The sequence below is a fragment of the Chroicocephalus ridibundus genome, chromosome 18 (assembly GCF_963924245.1).
Source record: "Chroicocephalus ridibundus chromosome 18, bChrRid1.1, whole genome shotgun sequence".
Lineage (NCBI taxonomy): Eukaryota > Metazoa > Chordata > Aves > Charadriiformes > Laridae > Chroicocephalus > Chroicocephalus ridibundus.
Genome location: NC_086301.1, coordinates 9,032,970 through 9,056,379, shown reverse-complemented (window position 1 = coordinate 9,056,379; position 23,410 = coordinate 9,032,970). Strand labels below are relative to the sequence as shown.

At 49.9% G+C, this 23,410-nt stretch overlaps 1 protein-coding gene and 1 long non-coding RNA gene across 2 annotated transcripts; both read right to left on the bottom strand.

Moving 5' to 3' along the window:
* Window positions 1-560: 560 nt before the first annotated feature.
* On the bottom strand, window positions 561-3,367 carry LOC134525042 (uncharacterized). Its single transcript, XR_010073671.1, has 3 exons — window positions 3,081-3,367; window positions 1,875-2,010; window positions 561-956 (listed from the first exon to the last, which is right to left on the bottom strand). It is a non-coding gene; the product is annotated as an uncharacterized LOC134525042 (long non-coding RNA).
* Window positions 3,368-20,493: 17,126 nt separating this feature from the next.
* Window positions 20,494-21,381, bottom strand: LOC134525078 (olfactory receptor 14J1-like; the record flags this gene model as incomplete). Its single annotated transcript, XM_063355537.1, has 1 exon — window positions 20,494-21,381. A coding segment is annotated over one exon (888 nt), but the record flags the coding sequence as incomplete, so codon positions are not given.
* Window positions 21,382-23,410: the final 2,029 nt, after the last annotated feature.

Below are 23,410 nucleotides of genomic sequence, written 5' to 3'. Positions count from 1 at the left end.
TTCCTTTTTTCTTTTTTCCTGTTTCTCTTTTTTTTCCTTTTTTCTTTTTTTCCTGTTTCTTTTTTTTTTTCCTTTTTTTTTTCCTGTTTCTTTTTTTTTTCCTTTTTTCTTTTTTTCCTGTTTCTCTATTTTTTTTCCTTTTTTCTTTTTTTCCTGTTTCTCTTTTTTCCTGTTTGTCTTTTTTTTTCGTTTTTTCTTTTTTTCCTGTTTTTCTTTTTTTTTCTTTTTTCTTTTTTTCATGTTTTTCTTTTTTTTCCCTTTTTTCTTTTTTTCCTGTTTTTCTTCTTTTTTCTTTTTTCTTTTTTCCTGTTTTTCTTTTTTTTTCCTTTTTTCTTTTTTTCCTGTTTCTCTTTTTTCCTGTTTTTCTTTTTTTTTCGTTTTTTCTTTTTTTCCTGTTTTTCTTTTTTTCCTTTTTTCTTTTTTTCCTGTTTTTCTTTTTTTTTCCTTTTTTCTTTTTTTCCTGTTTTTCTTTTTTTTCCTTTTTTCTTTTTTTCCTGTTTTTCTTTTTTTTTTTTCCTTTTTTCTTTTTTTCCTGTTTTTCTTTTTTTTTTTTTCTTCATCACTTACAACTGACATAACAGTCTGCCTTTGCAACTAGGGCTCACCCTTAAGTTCCTCATTTTCCTACAGAGCATCCTAGAGATTTTGGCTCAACTCCTTTTCCCGATCGACCATGAGCTTATAGGCAAACAACAAACAACCAGCCATACGCCCTGAACGGGCGAGCCGTTCCCACGAGCGTAAGCGTGTCGGCTGATGAAAACTCCCCCAATATTTCAGGACTTCCATCGGTTCTACGGCCCCTCCAGGTCTATCTACCTGGGGCGCACTCACCTTACGTCTACACATTGTGTATATACAAACCTCTTCACTTGACGGAGTGTCAGCCCCAGTCGCGTACGAGAACAGGACCACACCGGGGAGAACACCTGCTCCAGGGGAGTCACCTAACGACACTGCACACAACAAAAAGCAAACAGTAGCACAGATGATGATCAGCAGGTAGAAGCTGGCGCCCACACACACTCACACAGCAGACAAACAAAAACAACACTTCTATCTCAGGGAGACGACTGGGGAGGGGAGGGGGCCAGGCGGGCGGTGGCAGGAGCGAAACGGCTCCAACTCCGTCCTTCTCTGCTGACATTCTGACAATACACCGCAATACCCCGATTCCGGCTGTGCACGTATAAGCGGTTGATAAGGGGGAACAGATGCGGTACCTGGCGCAAATGGAGAAGGGTTAAGAATGGACGAGCGCGATAACGACTTTCGTCGCTGTTGCTGTAAAATGTCCTCCGCAATTGGAGCAGATGCAGGAATAGCTTTAATTGGGGTTAAAGGTGGATAGAAATCAGGTTCAGTCTCTGGATTTATTGGACCAGGATCAAAGGGGTCCCCAGGATCATCCTCAGGGCTATTACAGAATAGGGTAGAGTGAACTTGAGTGCCTCCTTTCCCTTCGCCTTGTTCTGATCTCGGCAAGACCGGGCGACAATCGTCCGCTTGAAAATTAGGAGTTGCGGCGGTTGCCCGAAACGGAGCAGCATCGTTATTGCTTGCAGCTTATCTGATATCCTCCCGTTTCCGTAACATCTCTAGAATTTGCTGCCAAGGGGTTAATAATTCAGCAGCAACCTTGTCCGCCTTAGTGGCTCTGGCCCAAAGTTTAACCCCTCCGGCGTCCCACGTTTTTATACTAAAAATAGTGATTGCATTGACACCATCGCAATTAACGGACACCCATTTCAGTATCTTTTTTAAGGTCTGGAGGCTCGTATATACATGATGTTTCCGCAAGAGTCCCTCCATTAGCCCTAGTACTGACTTTTCTTCCCAAGATATGTTACTCCCCATAGCTCCCCATAGCTCACCTCTCTTGAAGAGATGCCTGAAGCCGGCTCCTGCTTCCTTTCAGCAGCACTTAAGTTCTGTGGGGCTTGACACCCGTCAAACCTCGTTAATCGCTCCGTCTCACACGGGGCACCACTGGTGGCAATTAGGCACGGACTCCGTTTGGTGCACAAACGAAAACGCTTTATTTTAGGCAGCAGTCTCTTTAAATACCCTCTGCTACAGAGCTAGCAATTTCCCACTGCTACCTCCTTATCATGAGATTACACAGCACATACCACACATATCACAGCCCATACATGCTGTAACCAAGACAAGCTATTCATCTTTAGCAACCCGGCCGGCCTTCAGCGCTCTCTCCTTTTCTCCTTCGTCTCGTGGCCCAGGTGCTGTGTAGCTAGGGCTTGTTTACTTATCCCAGGGTTTGCCGCCAGGGAGAGCGAGGAGAACTCCAGGGCTCCTTCCGGGTGCTGCGTCTGTCCGCAGCTCCTTCGGCATCCACAGAACGGGGCTGGCTGCAGTGCTGCGCCTGCAAGTGAGCGCCTCCCACGCACAGGAACACCAGGAGCGACACAACACACTCCCTTTTACGTGGCACGGTGATTTATGATCAAAGCGCAACAAATTGCTGCTCCTGAGCACTGCAGCACAGTTTGCACGTGCAAACCTAGAGGTGCCCAGGCAGTTCATCGTGCTGGCCCCGTTCTTCTTCCAGATGCACCAGGAAGGGACGCCTCAGCCCTAACAAGAGGCAGCAGCCACCAGCTGTGCATTAACTGTGGGCAACATTCAGAGAGCCACCCCCACTCTGGTAGAAGCCGACACACGCACCGCGGGCATCTTACGGACGCGCATTTAGCCCAGAGTGCTTCCAGGGTGTTCGGGGACAGCAGTTCAGTGTTCAGCTACAGCAGAGCAGAGCGGGAGGAAAAGCAGAGCCAAGTACCAGCTGCTCATTCCCACGAAGGCCACCGCCGCCTCCCCCCGCCGCTCTCAGCGCGCACGGAGCGGCCACGGAGCACCCGGCCCCGACCGCCGCCAGCCACGCAGGGACGGAGCTCCGCTCCTCGCCCGCCCGCTCTGCGCCGGCCTCCCCGCCCCGAGGCGAAGGAGCCCGGGCAGGCAGGAGGGCGACGCGACAGCCGGTGGCACGGCGGCAGCGGCTCTCCCGCACCCCAGGGCGCCCCGCCCCGCCCCGCAGCCGGCCCGGCCCCTCCGGCACTCACCTTCTCCCACCAGCCACGGCCTACGGGCCCCTCACGCCGCGGCCCCCCCGCGCGCTCGGCTTCCTCCTACGGCGGCGCGCGAGGGACAAGCGCGGGAGCGGCGGCGGCGCGCGCCTGCGCGGGAGGGTGCGGGCCGCGCGCCGCCCTGAGGCGAGTCCTGCCGCCGGGGCGCGGAGGGAGAGAGCGGGGTGAGGGGCGGCCCTGGCGGGCTGTGCGGGAAGAAACCCAGAGCCAGGGGGCTCCGCAGCGGCTCCGTGCCCCCGCGGCCCCGATCCGGGGTGCCCGCAGCCGCCGCCATCCGTTTGTTTGTCGATATTTCTCCCGCCGGTCCCTCCCCTGCCCGGCTGCAGGGATGCTGGTGGGGGCCCCGTCGCCCGGCAGAGCCTCCGTGCTGCTCCTTCCTTCTCTGCGCGTTTATGTACGTTGGATGCATTTATATATGATAGTTACATATTAAAAAAAAATAAAAAGGGGGGAGAAAAGGCTGGCTAGAAGCTCTCGTGGGCTGATGCCCCCCCCATCAGCGTGTGTGTCCCCCCTAAAAATAGGAATAAAACATAGAAAATGGCTGCAGTGCATTTCTAGGGGAGTCCCCACTCCCAAGGCCCTGGCCCAGAGCCCCCCAATTCCTCCCCGCCCCCCTCCCCGTGTCTATTACAAAAGTGGAAAGGTGAATACCAGAGATTTTGCAATAAGCGAGGTGCTAGATGTTGGATCTATATTTTGGAACAGATACCCTGTTTCTGCAGGATCTGGTGTTAGGACTCGCAGAATATAGAAAGTTGCAGAATTTGACACTAATAACTATGACTTCCTATTTACGCTTTGAAGAAGTGCCTTAAGGCTTTAATTTTTTCACCTCCAGTGCAACCTCCAGACTTGCCCCAGGAGACAAGTGTCTGCTCATTAAGTGTCTGCTCATGACCTCCAGCATCTGCAGCTAAAAATCCAGAAGCCATGATTTCAAGCCAGCTTTCGCAGTGTAAGGATGCAAGCCAGCGGGACTCTTCAGTCACAATACTCAAGGGGCTACGAGACACGGGATTTGCTGAAGAAAACTCTACTTACAAACGTCAGCAGGAGATCCGGCTGTTTACCCGAAGTGGAGAAACACAGTGAAGTCACCTTGAATTCATCAGGTAGTGCAGCATAATGCGATACTATACCTGACTGCACATGCGAGAGAAAAAGGATCAGAAACCTGTTGGATGGAGGGACAGGAGCCGCGCTTTGGCTTGAGCTGGCTGCAGCGTCTGCCTCGGTGTACGGGCAGTTCCCGCACCTCGCTGATCTTTGCTGTGTGAAGCCGTAATGACTCCGTGTATTGTCTGAATTCTGTATCATTTTCACAGAACTATTTTTAGAGTCAACACAGAGTACTACAGCTGTAGCTGAAAACATAGAAGAAATGTTTTTGCTGATCAAACGTGCAAGAACGTGTCCCGGTGAACGGATGGCTATGTCAGTTCTGTTGAGGGAAGCGTCCCATTTATTATTGGCAATTTTTTTAGTAAGACTGTGGTTAGGAATAAGATCCGTCCTGTAAGGCAGCAAGTACCTTCCCCTTCACGCTGGAGCGCGTGAGTCTGTCATGGCTGTTTCCTCAGTTGTGCCTGTTAAATGTTTCCGTGTGCTCAGGATGCAGTCATTGGTGCTTGGTTGAGGATTTCTGCTGATGTGCAGGATCAAACTTTGGTGAAAGTTTATTGTGTGGCTGTTGGTTTTCTTTCTGTTTTGAGTAGGGATGCACATCCACTGTTATTAAAGCCATCGGCCAACAGATTCTGCATCAGCCAAGTGACGTGTTCCCAGAGCTTCTCTGTGGGGTGCCACTACTGGGAAGTAATTACCCAGGCCAGCGATGGGTGGGCTGTTGGAGTTGCTCATGAACTTCTTGGAAAAAGGGACAAGTTAGGAAGAAGGGAGCATTCCTGGTGTGCAGAATGGGTAGGTCCCAAAGAGCAGCTGTCAGCGTGGCACAGAGACCGAGAAACATTATTATGCAAGGATAAACCGTTGAAGGTTGGAGTTTTGCTGGAGCTACAAAAGAAGACCGTGTCCTTTTATTCCATCGCTGACAAAGAAATGCTTTTGCACACCTTTGAAATCAATACCTCACCTCCTCTTTCCCCTGCTTTCTGGCTATATAGTCTAGAAAGAAATGGATCTTTAAGTCACACAAACAGGAGGTAAGGGCTTTTCAGAAAAGTGACAATTTTGGCTGTGACTGCAGAGCTTCTGTACGAGCTTCAGTGTCTCGCACAGGAATTTACCAAGGAGTGTGTAGCGACCCAGGCCTTCGTGGGAATGAGCAGCTGGTACTTGGCTCTGCTTTTCTTCCCGCTCTGCTCTGCTGTAGCTGAACACTGAACTGCTGTCCCCGAACACCCTGGAAGCACTCTGGGCTAAATGCGCGTCCCTAAGATGCCCGCGGTGCGTGTGTCGGCTTCTACAAGAGTGGGGGTGGCTCTCTGAATGTTGCCCACAGTTAATGCACAGCTGGTGGCTGCTGCCTCTTGTTAGGGCTGAGGCGTCCCTTCCTGGTGCATCTGGAAGAAGAACGGGGCCAGCACGATGAACTGCCTGGGCACCTCTAGGTTTGCACGTGCAAACTGTGCTGCAGTGCTCAGGAGCAGCAATTTGTTGCGCTTTGATCATAAATCACCGTGCCACGTAAAAGGGAGTGTGTTGTGTCGCTCCTGGTGTTCCTGTGCGTGGGAGGCGCTCACTTGCAGGCGCAGCACTGCAGCCAGCCCCGTTCTGTGGATGCCGAAGGAGCTGCGGACAGACGCAGCACCCGGAAGGAGCCCTGGAGTTCTCCTCGCTCTCCCTGGCGGCAAACCCTGGGATAAGTAAACAAGCCCTAGCTACACAGCACCTGGGCCACGAGACGAAGGAGAAAAGGAGAGAGCGCTGAAGGCCGGCCGGGTTGCTAAAGATGAATAGCTTGTCTTGGTTACAGCATGTATGGGCTGTGATATGTGTGGTATGTGCTGTGTAATCTCATGATAAGGAGGTAGCAGTGGGAAATTGCTAGCTCTGTAGCAGAGGGTATTTAAAGAGGCTGCTGCCTAAAATAAAGCGTTTTCGTTTGTGCACCAAACGGAGTCCGTGCCTAATTGCCACCAGTGGTGCCCCGTGTGAGATGGGGCGATTAATGAGGTTTGACGGGTGTCAAGCCCCACAGAACTTAAGTGCTGCTGAAAGGAAGCAGGAGCCGGCTTCAGGCATCTCTTCAAGAGAGGGGAGCTGTGGGGAGCTATGGGGAGTAACATATCTTGGGAAGAAAAGTCAGTACTAGGACTAATGGAGGGACTCTTGCGGAAACATCATGTATATACGAGCCTCCAGACCTTAAAAAAGATACTGAAATGGGTGTCCGTTAATTGCGATGGTGTCGATGCAATCACTATTTTTAGTATAAAAATGTGGGACGCAGAAGGGGTTAAACGTTGGGCCAGAGCCACTAAGGCGGACAAGGTTGCTGCTGAATTATTAACCCCTTGGCGGCAAATTCTAGAGATGTTACGGAAACGGGAGGATATCAGATAAGCTGCAAGCAATAACGATGCTGCTCCGTTTCGGGCAACCGCCGCAACTCCTAATTTTCAAGCGGACGATTGTCGCCCGGTCTTGCCGAGATCAGAACAAGGCGAAGGGAAAGGAGGCACTCAAGTTCACTCTACCCTATTCTGTAATAGCCCTGAGGATGATCCTGGGGACCCCTTTGATCCTGGTCCAATAAATCCAGAGACTGAACCTGATTTCTATCCACCTTTAACCCCAATTAAAGCTATTCCTGCATCTGCTCCAATTGCGGAGGACATTTTACAGCAACAGCGACGAAAGTCGTTATCGCGCTCCTCCGTTCTTAGCCCTTCTCCATTTGCGCCAGGTACCGCATCTGTTCCCCCTTATCAACCGCTTATACGTGCACAGCCGGAATCGGGGTAGTGCGGTGTATTGTCAGAATGTCAGCAGAGAAGGACGGAGTTGGAGCCGTTTCGCTCCTGCCACCACCCGCCTGGCCCCCTCCCCTCCCCAGTCGTCTCCCTGAGATAGAAGTGGTGTTTTTGTATGTCTGCTGTGTGAGTGTGTGTGGGCGCCAGCTTCTACCTGCTGATCATCATCTGTGCTACTGTTTGCTTTTTGTTGTGTGCAGTGTCGTTAGGTGACTCCCCTGGAGCAGGTGTTCTGCCCGGTGTGGTCCTGTTCTCGTACGCGACTGGGGCTGACACTCCGTCAAGTGAAGAAGTTTGTATATACACAATGTGTAAATGTAAGGTGAGTGCGCCCCAGGGAGATAGACCTGGAGGGGCCGTAGAACCGATGGAAGTCCTGAAATATTGGGGGAGTTTTCATCAGCCGACACGCTTACGCTCGTGGGAACGGCTCACCCGTTCAGGGCGTATCGCTGGTTGTTGTTTGCCTATAAGCTCATGGTCGATCGGGAAAAGGAGTTGAGCCAAAGTCTCTAGGATGCTCTGTAGGAAAATGAGGAACTTAAGGGTGAGCCCTAGTTGCAAAGGCAGACTGTTATGTCAGTTGTAAGTGATGAAGAAAAAAAAAAAAAAAAAGAAAAACAGGAAAAAAAGAAAAACAGGAAAAAAAGAAAAAAGGAAAAAAAAAAGAAAAAAGAAAAACAGGAAAAAAAAAAGAAAAAAGAAAAACAGGAAAAAAAGAAAAGAGGAAAAAAAAAGAAAAACAGGAAAAAAAGAAAAGAGGAAAAAAAAAGAAAAACAGGAAAAAAAGAAAAAAGAAAAAAAAAAGAAAAACAGGAAAAAAAGAAAAGAGAAAAAAAAAGAAAAACAGGAAAAAAAGAAAAAAGGAAAAAAAAGAAAAACAGGAAAAAAGAAAAAGAAAAAAAAAAGAAAAACAGGAAAAAAGAAAAAAGGAAAAAAAAGAAAAACAGGAAAAAAAGAAAAAAGGAAAAAAAAAGAAAAACAGGAAAAAAAGAAAAAAGAAAACCCAAACAGGTATAATTAGACGGGAAATATGCCACGTTAGCACAACATTATGCCATGCGCGCTACAAGAAAACAGCAGAGAAAGAGAAATAGGACACCAGATTCAAAGCAGTACCATAGAGAGATGTTTTTGGGTTTTTCCTATATGTGTATATGGTATTGCATGCCTTGGTGAATTGCTCTCTGTTATATCCTGCGAGACTAAATGGACCCCAGCACCCCCCTGCACACTACCTTGCGGCTCCAGGATAGCCCAATTGGTGTATTTTGATGCCTGTCCCCCGAAAGCTGTTCAAACACAAAGGGGGAGCGGAGGCTTTGTCTCAGCCGGGAGCCCACAGATACTAGGGGCACAATCCGTCAGTGCTGGCCAACCATTGATGCAGTGCACATTGACGATGCGAGGAAAAGGTCCTGTTTGCGTGAGCGGTATTCTGGACACCGGAGCGGATGTCAGAGTCATCTCTGAAGACAGATGGCCTGTGAACTGGCCGTTAGTACAAGTGGGGGAGGCATTAATGGGCATTGGCGGGAATGCTTTGCCTTTACAGAGCAAACACCTAATTCAGACCCAGGGGCCCGAGAATCGTGCTGCCTCATTCACGGAACCACGGAATCACAGAATCTTCAGAGTTGGAAGGGACCTCTAGAGATCATCTAGTCCAACTCCCCTGCTAGAGCAGGATTGCCTACAGCACATCCCTCAGGGCTGCATCCAGGTGGGTCTTGAAAATCTCCAGAGAAGGGGACTCCACAACCTCCCTGGGCAGCCTGTTCCAGTGCTCTGTCACCCTCACTGTAAAGAAGTTTTTCCGTGTATTTGAACGGAACTTCCGATGTTCTAGCTTGTGCCCTTGCCCCTTGTCCTGTCGCTGGGAACCATTGAAAAGAGCCTGGCTCCGTCCTCCTTAAACCCACCCTTTAGGTACTTGTAAACGTTAATCAGGTCCCCCCTCAACCTTCTCTTCTCCAGGCTAAAGAGTCCCAGCTCTTTCAGCCTTTCCTCATAAGGGAGGTGCTCCAGTCCCATAATCATCTTGGTTGCCCTACGCTGGACTCGCTCCAGAAGTGCCCTATCCCTCTTGAACTGGGGAGCCCAAAACTGGACGCAGTACTCCAGTTGTGGCCTCACCAGTGCAGAGTAGAGGGGGAGAATGACCTCCCTCGACCTACTGGCAACAGTCTTCCCTATGCAGCCCAGGATGCCATTGGCCTTCTTGGCGACAAGGGCACACTGCTGGCTCATGGATAATTTGCTGTCTACGAGGATCCCCAGGTCCTTCTCCTCAGAGCTGCTTCCCAGCATGTCCGCCCCTAACATATACTGGTGTTTGGCATTCTTCCTTCCCAGGTGCAGGACCCTACACTTCTCCATTCCGTCCTTTTGTGTTAACTACGCCAATTACTTTATGGGGCGGCGACTGTATGAGCCACTGGGGAATACAGATTGGGTCAAATTTGTCTTAGGGGCCACTGTGGCGCAAGCCACCTTAAAGTTAACCTGGAAATCTAATAACCCCGTTTGGGTGGAACAGTGGCCCTTGTCACGCGAAAAGTTGCGCCGCCTTCATCAGCCGGTTGAAGAACAGCTCCGAGAAGACCATATAGTCCCAACGACCAGTCCGTGGAATTCGCCTGTGTTTGTAATACAGAAAAAAGGGGGCAAATGGCGACTTTTACATGATCTAAGAAAAATTAATGCCGCAATGGAAGATATGGGTACTCTACAACCCGGTATGCCTTCACCCACTATGGTCCCCCGAAATTGGTGCCTCGCTATCATTGATTTGGAAGATTGTTTTTTCACAATCCCGTTGCATCCTGAGGATGCCCCCAAATTTGCATTTTCTGTGCCATCTATCAAGGTAAGTGAACCTTGTGAACGCTGTCATTGGACAGTTCTCCCACAGGGGATGGAAAATATCCCCACAACGTGCCAGTGGTTTGCAGCAAAGGCCCTATCTCCCGTTCGGCAAAGGTTTGCTGATGCTATAAGATACCGTTATATGGACGATATCCTTGTGTCAGCAGAGTCACGAGAGACTGTGCAAGCAGCTCTGCAGTTTACATAGCGTCAAGTAAAACTTGCCGGGTTACAAATTGCGCCTGAAAAAGTACACCAGAAGGAGCCGTGGCAGTACTTGGGATGGAGGAGCACAGAACAAAAAATTATCCCGCAACAAGTGAAAATTCAAGCAGATATTAAAACCCTTAATGATGTACAGAAGCTCTTAGGGGCCATTAATTGGGTTCGTCCACTATTGGGGGTACCAAGTCACGAGTTAAGTCCATTATTTTCTTTGTTAACAGGGACCTCAGATCTTTTGTCACCTAGGAGTCTAACCCCAGAAGCGCAGTCGGCCTTGGCAAAGCTTTCTAAAGCATTAGCCTCACGTCAAGCGGATCGCGTGTGTCCGAGCCTACCTTTCCAAATGGTGATATTAAATCCCGCTGTGCAACCGTATGCCTTAACGTATCAGTGGGATGAGACTCGTTCTGACCCTTTGATCATTATTGAATGGGTCTTCCTTTCTCAGCAGCTGTATAAGACAGTGGTAACTCGCCCAGAATGCTTTGCTATGTTGATCACAAAAGGAAGACAACGGCTTATGCTATTAGCTGGGCAGGAGTTTTCCCGTATTATCTTACCAATAGCCACGCAAGTGCTGCAATGGCTTCTACAAACCTCAGTGATGTTTCAAACAGCGACTGTTGACCACCCGGGACAAACAGATATTCATAGCCCTAGCCATAGACTCTTACAAAAAGATTTTATTTTGTATGTAGCCCCGAAAGTGAGTCATGTGCCTTTACAAGCTTTGACTGTCTTTACTGATGGTTCTGGACGAACCGGCCGCTCAGTCGTAGGAAGGCAAGACCCGCAGAGTAAATTGTGGGATTCTGATGTACGCCGAACTAGTGGGTCCCCACAAATCGTAGAGCTCGCCGCTGCTGTACGAGTGTTCCAGAAATGGGACGCTCCGTTCACTATAATAACTGATTCTGCCTCTGTTGCGGGACTTGTACCCCGCATAGAAAATGCTTGTTTAAGGGAAGTCTCCAACCCCTTACTTTTTACTCTACTGTCAACATATTTGCATTTGCTGAACAATAGACAGCATCCTTATTTGATCATGCACATCAGAGCTCACACCGCCCTTCCAGGGCCCCTAGTGGAAGGCAATGGACGAGCTGATGCATTAACTCTCACAGCTCAAGTAGTGCCCCAGGTAATAGAGCAAGCCCGAATCTCTCATGCATTTTTCCATCAGAATGCAAAAGCATTGCAAAAAACCTTTTCCTGGATGCCCTGGCAGGCAAGAAATGTCGTTGCTGCCTGTCCAGATTGCCAGCGGTTATATACAAGTTCATCACCCTTTGGCGTTAACCCGCGAGGCCTTACTGCTCTTGAGCTGTGGCAAACTGATGTAACTCACTTTTCCGAATTTGGACACCTTAAATACATCCATGTTTCTATAGATACCTTCTCCGGAGCCATACATGCCACTTGTCCTACTGGTGAAAAAGCTCACGATGTTATCAAACGTTTTACTCTAGCTTTTGCTCTAGGTGTCACCCCTACGGTTAAGACGGCTAATGGCCCAGCTTACATCTCCCTCCGCCTTCAAAAATTCTTTCAAGATTTGGGGGGTCAAGCACCTTACAGGCATTCCGCACTCCCCTACCGGCCGAGGCATTGTACAATGATCGCATAGTTCATTAAAAGGCATGTTGTTGCGCCAAAAAGGGGGAGTTGAGTCTCTCTCACCACAGGAAGGCTTGGCTAAGGCATTGTATGTACTCAATTTTTTGAATTTCTCTGACAGTGCGGAGTCAACCATTAGCCGACATTATACATCTTTGCGAGTGGACAAACACAATAGCGAGGGTAAAGCTCAAGTGCTAGTACATAATTTAGAATGAGGAATTATGGAGGGTCCATAGCAGTTGATAACGTGGGGGAGAGGCTATGCTTGTGTCTCCACAGGAACGGGACCTCGGTGGGTTCCAGCCCGGTGTGTGCGCCCTTACAGGCAACAGCAAAGCCAAAAGGATTGAATGAGTCTGCTATCCTGGTTCGGTCTACGGAGTCCCAACGAGCAGGCATGGACGCAGTTGTGGAAGATCAAAGCACAGTGAGAAAACTGTACCAGGAAGAACAGGGAGTCCGCATGTGCTCTTGAGAACAAGGACTCTCTTGCTGCCAAGGATAAGTTTAGCAATGCTACTGGTACGGCTATTTCTGAGTTATTGCTGATGGAGATAGTAGTCGACATGCGACGCTGCAAAACAGAGCTGCTATTGACTTTTTGCTTTCAGCTCACAGACATGGTTGTCAAGATTTTAAAGGACTGTGTTGTATGAATCTAAGTGACCACTCCAAATCCATCCATGCCCAGTTGCAAGAACGGCACCGACCCAACCAGCAACTTGTGGAGACCACTGGGTGAAATGTCTTTGCTGGATGGACTTGGGGGTGGGGTTGGTTGAAGCAAATTATACTCGTTTGCCTGTGTGGAAGGAATTTGTCTGTTATGTTTAGTACGCTGTTTGCCGTGTTTAATAAGCATTATACGATCAGTTGTAGATGCCGCTTTGCATCGTACCCTGGTACGAGTTGTAGAATATGTTGCTGTAAAAACTGCGTGTGTATCCATGAGAACCTGACCTTCACAGAAGAAGATAACAAGAAGGGATTACAACAATGTGGTCACATATCAGACAGCCGCCGTTAGCAAAGCCGGATCACGAGTCTGGTGGGACTCGCTGCATGCGCTGGCCACACGTGCAGCGACTCTAGCCTGTACTTCTCCACTCAATCCGGTGCAGGATATAAGGGGTCTGTCTTGGGCCGGAGAGAGGGAGAGAGAGATGAGCGCACTTTGAAGATACAGGGGACGCCCTGGAGCGCTGTCTCTGTCCCCGCGCCCCCTCCCATAAGTTCTATGTTCATTAACCCCAACAGCTCAGAAGGCATTACAGCACGTTGCAGGTAAGATATAGTCTACTACTGCTGCAAGACACGTTGAACACCTTCCTACAAGAATTTCAACCTTACGCCCTGATAGGACAGTGGGATGATGCACTCGCAAAGAGCCCGACTGCATTAGAGTGGGTAGTTTTGCCACGTACCTTTTCCAAAACAGTAACTATGATGACTGAAATGTTACCACGATTGTTTTCCCAGGGTCGTTTGTGCTGTCAGCAGCTTTCTGGAATGGATCCAAGCCACATACATGTCCCTGTCAAAAAGGACGACCTTGACCCTTGGTTATCACAAAGTCTTAACCTACAGATTGCCTCAGTAGATTATATTGGGCAAATAAATTATTCTCTCCCCTGCCTTTAGAGCCACAGGAGGTTGGTATTCTAGGCTAAATTCAGATGGATGCTCGTAAGTGTTTTAACTTTGCCAAATGCTCTCGAAACGCAACATATCTCCAAAAGGTCACCCCTCTTGATTACCGGGTACACTTTTGGCAGCCACCTGTGGTTGCCATTTCTTCTTTCTCTGCTCCCGGTGTGGCTTCTGCAAAAGCGCTAACGCTCTTAAAAAAAGCTAGGTTGTTGGCTTGTGGAACAAAGTAAGGCTACTTCAGTAGCTCTTCCTGGCCTTTTATTAGATGTAGATTCAGTACGCCATGCAACTCTGTAAAATAGAGCAGCCGTCAATTTTCTGTTATTAGCGCATGGCCATGGATGTGAAGATTTTGATGGCACGTGCTGTATGAATTTATCAGACCACTCTGAATCAATCCATAAAAGTATACAACAGTTAGAGCAAAATGTGCAGAAATTACGAATGGGGGGAGTTGGGGATGGCTGGATAACCTTTTTAACAGTTGGGGCTTAACTGGATGGTTGCAATCAGCTCTAAAATTCTTGCTTTTTTGTATAAGCATATTCTTGTGCATTATGCTTTGTATTCCCTGTGTGCTACGGTGTGCGCAGCATCTTACAGATAAAACCTTGGCCACTGTTTTTGTAGTAAATGAAGAAGGGGGAATTGTGGATGCCGAAGGACGTGCGGACGCAGCACCTGGAAGGAGCCCTGGAGTTCTCATCGCTCTCCCTGGCGGCAAAGCGTGGGATAAGTAAACAATCCCTAGCTACACAGCACCTGGGCCATAGAATCATAGAATCATTTAGGTTGGAAAAGACCCTTGGGATCATTGAGTCCGAGCATCAGCTCCACTCTACGAAGTTCTCCCTTACTCCCTTAACACCACATCTAAACGAGTCTTAAACACATTCAGGGATGGTGACTCAGCCCTTCATGCGGTTCTCATCCTCCTTGTTTGGTTTAGTTGTGTTTTAATGTTGCAGACTTAGAGGGGCGATTTGGTGTGCTGTCTCCATTTGGAAGGGAAAGTGATTTTCAGATTTTCAGATGCGATGCATTTAACAGGACACAAATGTCCTCAGCTGCAGGGACCCAGGTGCCTCTTGCCAGTGCAGATGCCCTGAGACCCTCTGCCCAGCCTCCCTGTGCAGCTGCTGGGGGCTCTGGTGTCCCTCAGCTCTCATGAGCTGGCTGCCAGTCCCAGACAAAGGCATCAGGTAACTGGGGTGTCGAGCAACTGAGGTCTGCCTGAGAAGCTGAGGAATTGTTTTCCACATTTAAAAAAATACGAGCACGTTTTCACCAGCAGAGATGAATGAATACATTTCATAAAATGAAGATGCTTTCCCCTGATGCCAAAAATGGCATTTTCAGGAAGCGTATTAACCTCGGGACAAGAAATTATCATTCTCTGGAGCACTGTGTTATATTTTCTATCAGGCTGCATCACTTTGTACTTTTGTTTGTGCATAATTAAGAAAAACCCTTCTGTGCCTGTCTGCGGCCAGTTCTCTAAGAAAAGCAGGTGGGAACTGGAGCCCAGGAGCTGTAACGTTCAACTACAGACTTCAGTGGGAAAAGGTTAGATTTTAACATTGAGATGTTAAAATCATGGCCAGGTGGCCACGGAGAGAAATGGCGGGGTTGGGGTGGTGAGGAGGAACTGTCTATACGGTGTTTGCCATCGAGGAGACTGCTTTTCCTACATGTCCAGAGCTCCTTAGGAGGCACCCTGGATGAATATCAGCTGAAGATTGTTGGCAACACTTATTCTGTCAGCTGGGAAAAAACTGACAAAAGAAACCAAAACTCTCAAAAAGGCCTTTCCCTTTAGATGCTCATTGAAATCTCCCTCTTTAAAGTCCTGAAACCTCTCCAACCGGCTGTACGAGACTTGAAGACTTGAAGAATCTTATGGGGAAAGGCATGGCTCATCAGAGCTTTTTGCATTTTAACGACCCTGTGATGTATTTGGTGCTGACTCCCATGGACCTCAGTTACCGTGAGGAGAGTGATCAAACCACTTGAGAAGTTAAAGTCAGAAGTTAAAGTCAGATGGCTCTGATGCTGAGTCAACCTCTGATGTGTTCTATCAAGGAAAGGTCCATTTTAATGACATCAGAAGCACCCACACAAACCATACACCGGCTCCTTGCCTAAAAGTTACACAGGCAGTGGGGAAATCACAGGCCATGTTCCTGCTCCTGCCCTACCAGGTACGCGGGCAGCAGTGACTTCACCAGCACCTACACAACCCATGGGCCTCTTGCTGGCCTGTCAGCTGAACGGTCACAGGTGACCTTGCAAACACCTACACAAGATGGGTGCCCAGTCCTGGCCTCCCAGATTCTCAGGCACCTGGGACCTCAAAATACCCAACAGAAGACATGTTTCTCCTGGGCTCCTCAGGCACCAGTGCCATCGCAAAGACATCCACAAGCCAGGTGACAGCTCCTGGCCTGTCATCTGCGCAGGGACCAGTGACCTCACAAGCACCTACATGAGCTGTGCACCTGGTCCTGCCTTATCAGCTACTCAGCCAAGAGTGACATCACAAGTACAAACCTGAGCCACGTGTCTCCTATCAGCTACAGCAGCACCAGTGACCTCACCAGCCCCTACAGGAGCCCTGGCCTTGCTCCTGGTCTATCCGCTACTCAGGCACCAGAGACCTGACCACCCCGTCTCCCCGTGCTTGCTGTCTGCTCACCTCTGAGATACGACTCCTCACAAGCTCCTACACACACCAGAAGCCTCCTCTTGGCCTGTTGGCTACTCAGGCAGCAGCTCCTCACAAGCACATACCAACCTATTCGCTGGGTGCTCGTCTTTTGGGGGGACCCAAGCCAGTACTGACCCCCCTCTCCGTCACTTGCTCGCCCCTCCTAGAAGGGGGCCGTAGTCCCTGGGCACATTCCAGCGTGTCCGTGCCCCACCACCTTTCGGGCACCCCTCCACCCTCTTGAATTCCCCCCAGCCCACCCTGTCAGGGCTTGTTCTGCAGCCTGGTAAAGTGGGGGACCCCCACCCGGCCTTTTCCTTCTGCTTCCGTTCACATTTAAACTGTAATTCTTCACTACACTAAATCTTATTGAAGGGGGATTTACTCAATTCAAAACTATAGCTCCAATTCAAATTTATAGTTATTTAAACTTTGGAAACAAAAATTATAAAAAATAAATTCATTAGTAGAATGATACACTTCCTTTCATAGATATATACAATATATGATGATATTGCCTAGAAATATTCTATTTTTATATCCAAACGAGGCAGGCAGCCCATCCCAGGGGCTGCCTGAGAACACGCGGGTGTGACGGTGTCAAGAACTGGCCGTTAGCCAATCACGGAGCTGTGTGATCTTTAACCAAACGGCAGCTCCCTGCCAGGGAATGGCGGCATCTCGGCAGAAAATGGTGGACAAACCAAACTGGCGCCCCCGTGCATGGAGGGGAAGGGCCTTCCGGGTCCCATGCACCTCCGGGTCTATCCAGGCAGGGTGGCCGGTGCTGGCAGCCAATCAGAAGAGAGCAGAGGCCCGGTAGAGGAGAGGGGGCGGGACTTCCGCCGGAAGCTGGTGGGCGGGGCAGCTGTCAGGCCGAGTGGCCATCAAGAAGAAGGTGCAGGGCCCCAAACCTGAGGGCAAAGGCTCAGGGAGGCAGCGATGGGAGCCAAAGGTGGTCAGTCACGCTGAGGGATGGAGGCGTGTGAGAGGGGGAGTGTTTATTCCAGCAAGGTCATCTGAGCGGGGACCTTGTTCATGGGGAAACGGGGAGAAAAAAGGGAGAAAAACCAGAAGCAGAATGCACTGAGCCACAAACTTGAGCAAAGAACCATGGAGTCCATGACAAGAAAGAACTTTTGCCAGTCCCAGGAATTGGTGGGCCATCAAGAAAGTCCAGGTGGCAGCTCCAGGAAGATCAAGTGGCCGTTTGAAATGAGAACGTTGTGACTCAGAGGGAGCCTGGTCTGGGAGGGATGCGGGAATGACTAGAGCTGTGCAAACCCCTGAGGGACATGCAGCGGAAGGGGGAGCAGGGAGGAACCAAGAGGGAGGAGGCAGAAGACGGTATAAAAGAGGCCAGTTGCATGTCCGACTGGATTGACCGGGGGAAGGGGACGGAGTTTTAGGAAGAGAGAAGGGCCAGGGGCTGCTGGTATATTCAGAACCAACCCTGATCTAGTGGGAGATGTCCCTGCCCATGGCAGGGGGGTTGGAACTAGATGATCTTTAAGGTCCCTTCCAACCCTAACAATTCTATGATTCTGTGATTTCGGGTGTGTTCCTCTAAAGAAGTTGTCCTGGTCAATGGCCCAGCTGAAGTGCCTCTGTACCAATGCACGCAGCCTGGGGAACAAAGAGGAGGAGCTGAGCACCCTTGTGCAGCTGGAATCCTCATGGCTGGGGTTTGCTCCAGGCCACCCAACCAAGAGGAGCCTTTTGACGAAGCGTTCTTACTTCTCCTACAGGAAGCACCACAGGCACTCCGATCCTCCTGGGGGACTCCAGTCACCCTGACAGCTGCTGGAAGAGCATCCCAGCAAGCTGTAAGCAGTGCAGGAGACACATGGAGTGTGTTGACGAAGGGTTTGAGAGCAGCCCTGCAGAGAAGGGCTTGAGGATACTGGGGTTTGAGTAACTGAACATGAGCTGGCAATCATAGAACCGCAGAATCATTTAGGTTGGAAAAGACCCTTGGGATCAACTCCACTCTACGAAATCCTCCCTTACACCATATCCCTTAACACCACATCTAAAGGAGTCTTAAACACATCCAGGGATGGTGACTCCACCACCTCCCTGGGCAGCCTATTCCAGTGTCTGACCATTCTTTCTGGGGAGAATTTTTTCCTAATATCCAGCCTAACCCTCCCCTGCTGCAGCTTGAACCCATTCCCGCTTGTTCTATCACTAATGACCTGTGAGAAGAGACCAGCACCAACCTCTCTACAATGGCCTTTCAAGTAGTTGTAGAGAGCGATGAGGTCTCCCCTCAGCCTCCTCTTCCTCAAACTAAACAGTCCCAGCTCCTTCACTCGCTCCTCATCAGATTTATTCTCCAGGCCCTTCACCAGCTTCGTTGCCCTCCTCTGCCCTCGCTCCAGCACCTCGAGATCTCTCTCGTATTGAGGTGCCCAGAACTGGACACAATACTCAAGGGGTGGCCTCCCCAGTGCTGAGTACAGGGGCACAATCACCTCCCTCCTTCTGCTGGTCACACTATTTCTAATACAAGCCAGGATAGCATTGGCCCTCTTGCCCACCTGGGCACACTGCTGGCTCATGTTCAGCCGCTTGTCAATTACAACCCCCAGGTCCTTTTCTGCCAGGCAGCTCTCCAGCCACACTGCCCCAAGCCTGTAGCGATGCATGGGGTTGTTGTGGTCCAAGTGCAGGACCAGAAAGCCAAGCGCATCCTGGGCTGCATGAAAAGAAGCGTGGCCAGCAGGTGGAGGGAGGGGATTGTCCTCCTCTACGCTGCTGTGGTGAGACCCCAGCTGGAGAACAGCATCCAGCTCCGGGGTGCCAAGCACAAGACCAATATAGACCTGTTAGCGTGCGTGTAGAGTAGGGCCACAAAAATGCTCTGAAAGCTGGAACACCTCTCATGGAGAAAAGCTGAGAGAGTTGGGGTTGTTTAGCACAGAGAAGAGAAGGCTCCAGGGAGACCTTATTGCAGGAATCCAATATAAAAAGGAGGCTTGTAGGACAGTCGAGGAGAGACTTTGTACCAAGGCCTGCAGTGACAGGACGAGGGCCAAGGGTTTTAAAGGGAGAGAGGGCGGTTTTAGATTGGAGATAAGGGAGAAATATATTGCGATAATGGTGGTGAGAGAAGGGAACAGGTTGCCCAGAAAAGCTGACGATGGCCCATCATTGGAAGTGTTTAAAGTCTGGTTGGACAATGCTTTGAGAAACCTGATCTAGTGAAAGATGTCCCTGTGTGTGGAGAGGGGATTGGACTAGATGACCTTTAAAGGTTCTTTGCAACCCGAACCATGCTGTGATTCTGTGATTCGATGTCTCTATGACCCACATACAAGGAAGCACATGGCAGTGATGGTTACCCAGGGGGTGTTACTCAAAACCTGAAGTGATCTCAAGAGACTGAGTTTCCCGCAACAGGACACTCCTAGCAGTAGCTGCTGGCACTTGTGCTGCCTCAAATTCATCTCATCACCCACATGACATGTGCATTCAAGAGTCTGGAAAGCAAGAACAAACTTCTGATGCAGTCATTTTGTGTCCCTCCATGGAGGGACAGAGCAGCTCTCTGAGCGGAGGTGAGTGGCTGTTGCTGCAGCTGTGAGGGGCTGGTTGGTGACGATTACCCTGGGGCAGGTTCCCCAGGGTGTCCGTGGACCGTGGCACAGAGCAGGTCCTGCTCTGCGGGTCCTTCCTGTCTCTCCAGAAGGCCTGGCTGTGTGAGAACACTGCTGTGTGCACCCAGCCTTCACACTCACACAGCTGAGCTCTGCACTGGTGTTTTCCTCTCCCGAGCGCTTCCCAGCTCAGCCCAGGTAAAGCAAAAGCTGCGTGTGTAAGCAAAGCAAAATAAAGCATTCATTCGCTGCTTGATTTTCTGCTGCTGCCTTTATTTTGTTTCAAGTACAGAGGGAGTCTGGCTTCTCGTGTACATCAGGTCATTGGGAAGAAAGAACACTGAAATGCTCAAAAAGCGAGATTAGGAATAATATTACAACAAGCCTAAAATAAGAGGAAGAGAGAAAAAAGAGAAACAGTGAAAGAGAGAAAGAGAGGAAGAGATAAAGAAAGCAAGGAATATAGGAAGGAAAAAAAAGGAACAAAAAGAAAGAAAGAAAGAAAGAAAGAAAGAAAGAAAGAAAGAAAGAAAGAAAGAAAGAAAGAAAGAAAGAAAGAAAGAAAGAAAGAAAGAAAGAAAGAAAGAAAGAAAGAAAGAAAGAAAGAAAAAGAAAGAAAGAAAGAAAGAAAGAAAGAAAGAAAGAAAGAAAGAAAGAAAGAAAGAAAGAAAGAAAGAAAGAAAGGAAGAAAGAGAAAGAAAGAAAGGAAGACTGTAAAAAGGTTATGAACAGAAGGTTGTCCTGCTGTTTTCTGTGAATATTGCAGTATATTGCAATAGTTTCCTCAGGGCATCCCTGAGCTCCTGGTTCCTCATGCTGTAGATGAGGGGGTTCACTGCCGGAGGCACCACCGAATACAGAATGGACATCACTAGGTCTAGTACTGGGGAGGAGATGGAGGAGGGCTTCAGGTAGGCAAATGTGGCAGTGCTGAGAAACAGAGAGACCACGGCCAGGTGAGGGAGGCACGTGGAAAAGGCTTTGTGTCGTCCCTGCTCTGAGGGGATCCTCAGCACAGCCCTGAAGATCTGCACATAGGACACCACAATGAAAAGAAAACAGGCAAAAGAAAAAAAGGCAGCAAACCCAAGAAGCCCGCCTTCCCTGAGGTAGTCTGAGTCTGAGCAGGAGAGCTTGAGGATCTGGGGGATTTCACAGAAGAACTGGTCGAGGGCATTGCCTTGGCAGAGGGGTATTGAAAATGTATTGGCAGTGTGCAGGAGAGCATTGAGAAAGCCACTGCCCCAGGCAGCTGCTGCCATGTGGACACAAGCTCTGCTGCCCAGGAGGGACCCATAGTGCAGGGGTTTGCAGATGGCAACGTAGCGGTCGTAGGCCATGACTGTCAGAAGATAATATTCTGATGATATCAAAAGCAGAAAGAGAAAGAGCTGGGCAGCACATCCCGAGTAGGAGATGGCCCTGGTGTTCCAGAGGGAATTGGCCATGGCTTTGGGGAGAGTGGTGGAGATGCAGCCCAGGTCGAGGAGGGCGAGGTTGAGGAGGAAGAAGTACATGGGGGTGTGGAGGCGGTGGTCACAGGCTACGGCAGTGATGATGAGGCCATTGCCCAGGAGGGCAGCCAGGTAGATGGCCAGGAAGAGCCAGAAGTGCAAGAGCTGCAGCTCCCGCGTGTCTGCGAATGCCAGCAGGAGGAAGTGGGTGATGGAGCTGCCGTTGGACATCGGATCCCTTTGTTCCCGAGGTACTGCCAAAGGAGGAAAGCACACTCACAAGTCAGGACAGCTCTGAGCAAATCTCTTCCCATTGCCTGCCCTTCCAAACCCAAGCCCCGAAAACACTCTTTGCCTGTGTCCTTCCTTCCGGGAGCTTTCTGCATTGCCCTTGTTGGAGCTCTCATTGTTGCTGGCCAAGTGTGCCGTGAGGAGCAGAGCTCTGCTTGTGGGCTCCCAAGGAGTCATCCCTGCTCCACAGCAGCGGGGATTTGGGAAAGGGGTTACAGCGTCTGACATTCACTAGTTACCTCATCTGTAATCCACTTGTAACGCAGAGGAGCTGCTCAGCATATTCCTGCAGGAAAACCTCAAGGAAGCTCCTGGTTGTCCTAAAGCTGCAGTGACATGAGCAGAGCCAGCTCACTCCTCAGCCTTGTCGGGGGGGAACGACCACGCAGCTTTTGACTCGCTCCCCCCTGGCCCCCTGCAGAGGAACAGGGAGAAGAGGGAGAAAAAGGAATAAAAATCTCATGGGTTGAGGTACAGACAGTTTGATAGACCAGTAACGGGAAAGAAAATGACAATCATTGTAAAAGAATATAGGAAACCAGGAGTGATGCAGTACAATTGCTTACCACCCGATGGCCATCCCGAGCAGCGAACACGGATTCCTGCCGCCCGGCCAACCCCCATTTCTATACTGAGCATGACGTCTGTGGTATGGAAACCAGGACAACACCCAGGCAGCGCTTGTCTTGAGGTGCTTCTGGAAAAGTCCCTGTGAAATGTCCACTGCCTCTGATGGTGCAGCAGAGAATCTCTGATCTTGGGTATGTCCTCCTGCTCTACCCAGGAGAGAGATCCCATAGGTTTTGGGCTATGAGAGCTTTAGGAGATCCCTGCAGGAACTGCAGTGGCATTGCCCTGCACCCAGAGACTTACCGTGTCAAGGGCGGTAAAGGTTTCTCTCTCTGTGAGCTCTCAGAGTCCTCCCACTCCCAGCTGCCTTTAACCTCTCTCTGCCTGCTCGTCTCCTCTCGCGCTTTGCAGAGGAGACTGCAAAAGAGACTTGCCATGACTTTCCTCCATCCCAGGAGCCTGGACCAGTTTAGTGGCAGAGGACCAGCTCAAGGCATTTTATTGACCTCTCTGGTGGTTTTGGTGCTGAGCCCATGAAGCTCAGACACAGGGGAAGCTGATGAAACCTCTCCAGAAGTCAATGTCAGATGTAATTATGAAAGTTTCTTGGAGTGTTAATGGGTCCCACTGAGGGACATTACTGCCAAAGCTCCTGGGGGCTCGTTTGAGGGAAAACTGGAGGCAGTGAGGGCAGGTAGGCAAAGGCAATGGAGAGGTGTCTGATGCTGGCTAATCCTGAATGTGTGAGAGGAAGGCAAAGGGCCGAGCCCTGGCCTCCAGCCCCTGGGAAGGGAGATCCTGCCCCACAACCACAGCTCAGGGTCTTCCTGGGGCATTGTGATGGGAGGACGTGCAACGCCAAGGGCAGAAACACAGAATGACGGCTCCCGGGTGGGGAAGAGGAGGCGCTAAGGCCCTAGTGCTGTAAGGATAAGGTGTCTTCTGGTAGCCTTGGTGGCACAGGCAACAGCCACAGCCAAGAGGAGAAAGACATAAGCACTGTTGGGGGCTTTCAGCCTTGCCATCTCCCTTGATCGTCTCCACCACTGACTGTGCTATGGTGTCCCACATCTGCTCCTCTTCCCCTGCAGGCTGCAGACATCCCCCCTGCTTCCCTGTCTTGCTCTCCTCTCGGCATCTCACTGCTTTTACTGACCTCTCTCCGTTGTCCTTGGCTGTTCCTGAAACACAACGCCTTGGGCTGATCCCGACTCCCTCTGGGTGATCTGTTGCAGCACAGCACTGCCCTTGCAGTGGCATTTCTTTCTCCTGGTGTCCAGTCTCAACCTCCCAAGCTGACCTTTGTTGCATTAGTTCTTTCTCCTGCTGTTTCCTTCCAAAGAGAAGATCCATCATCTCACAACCAACCCTGCAACCAGTT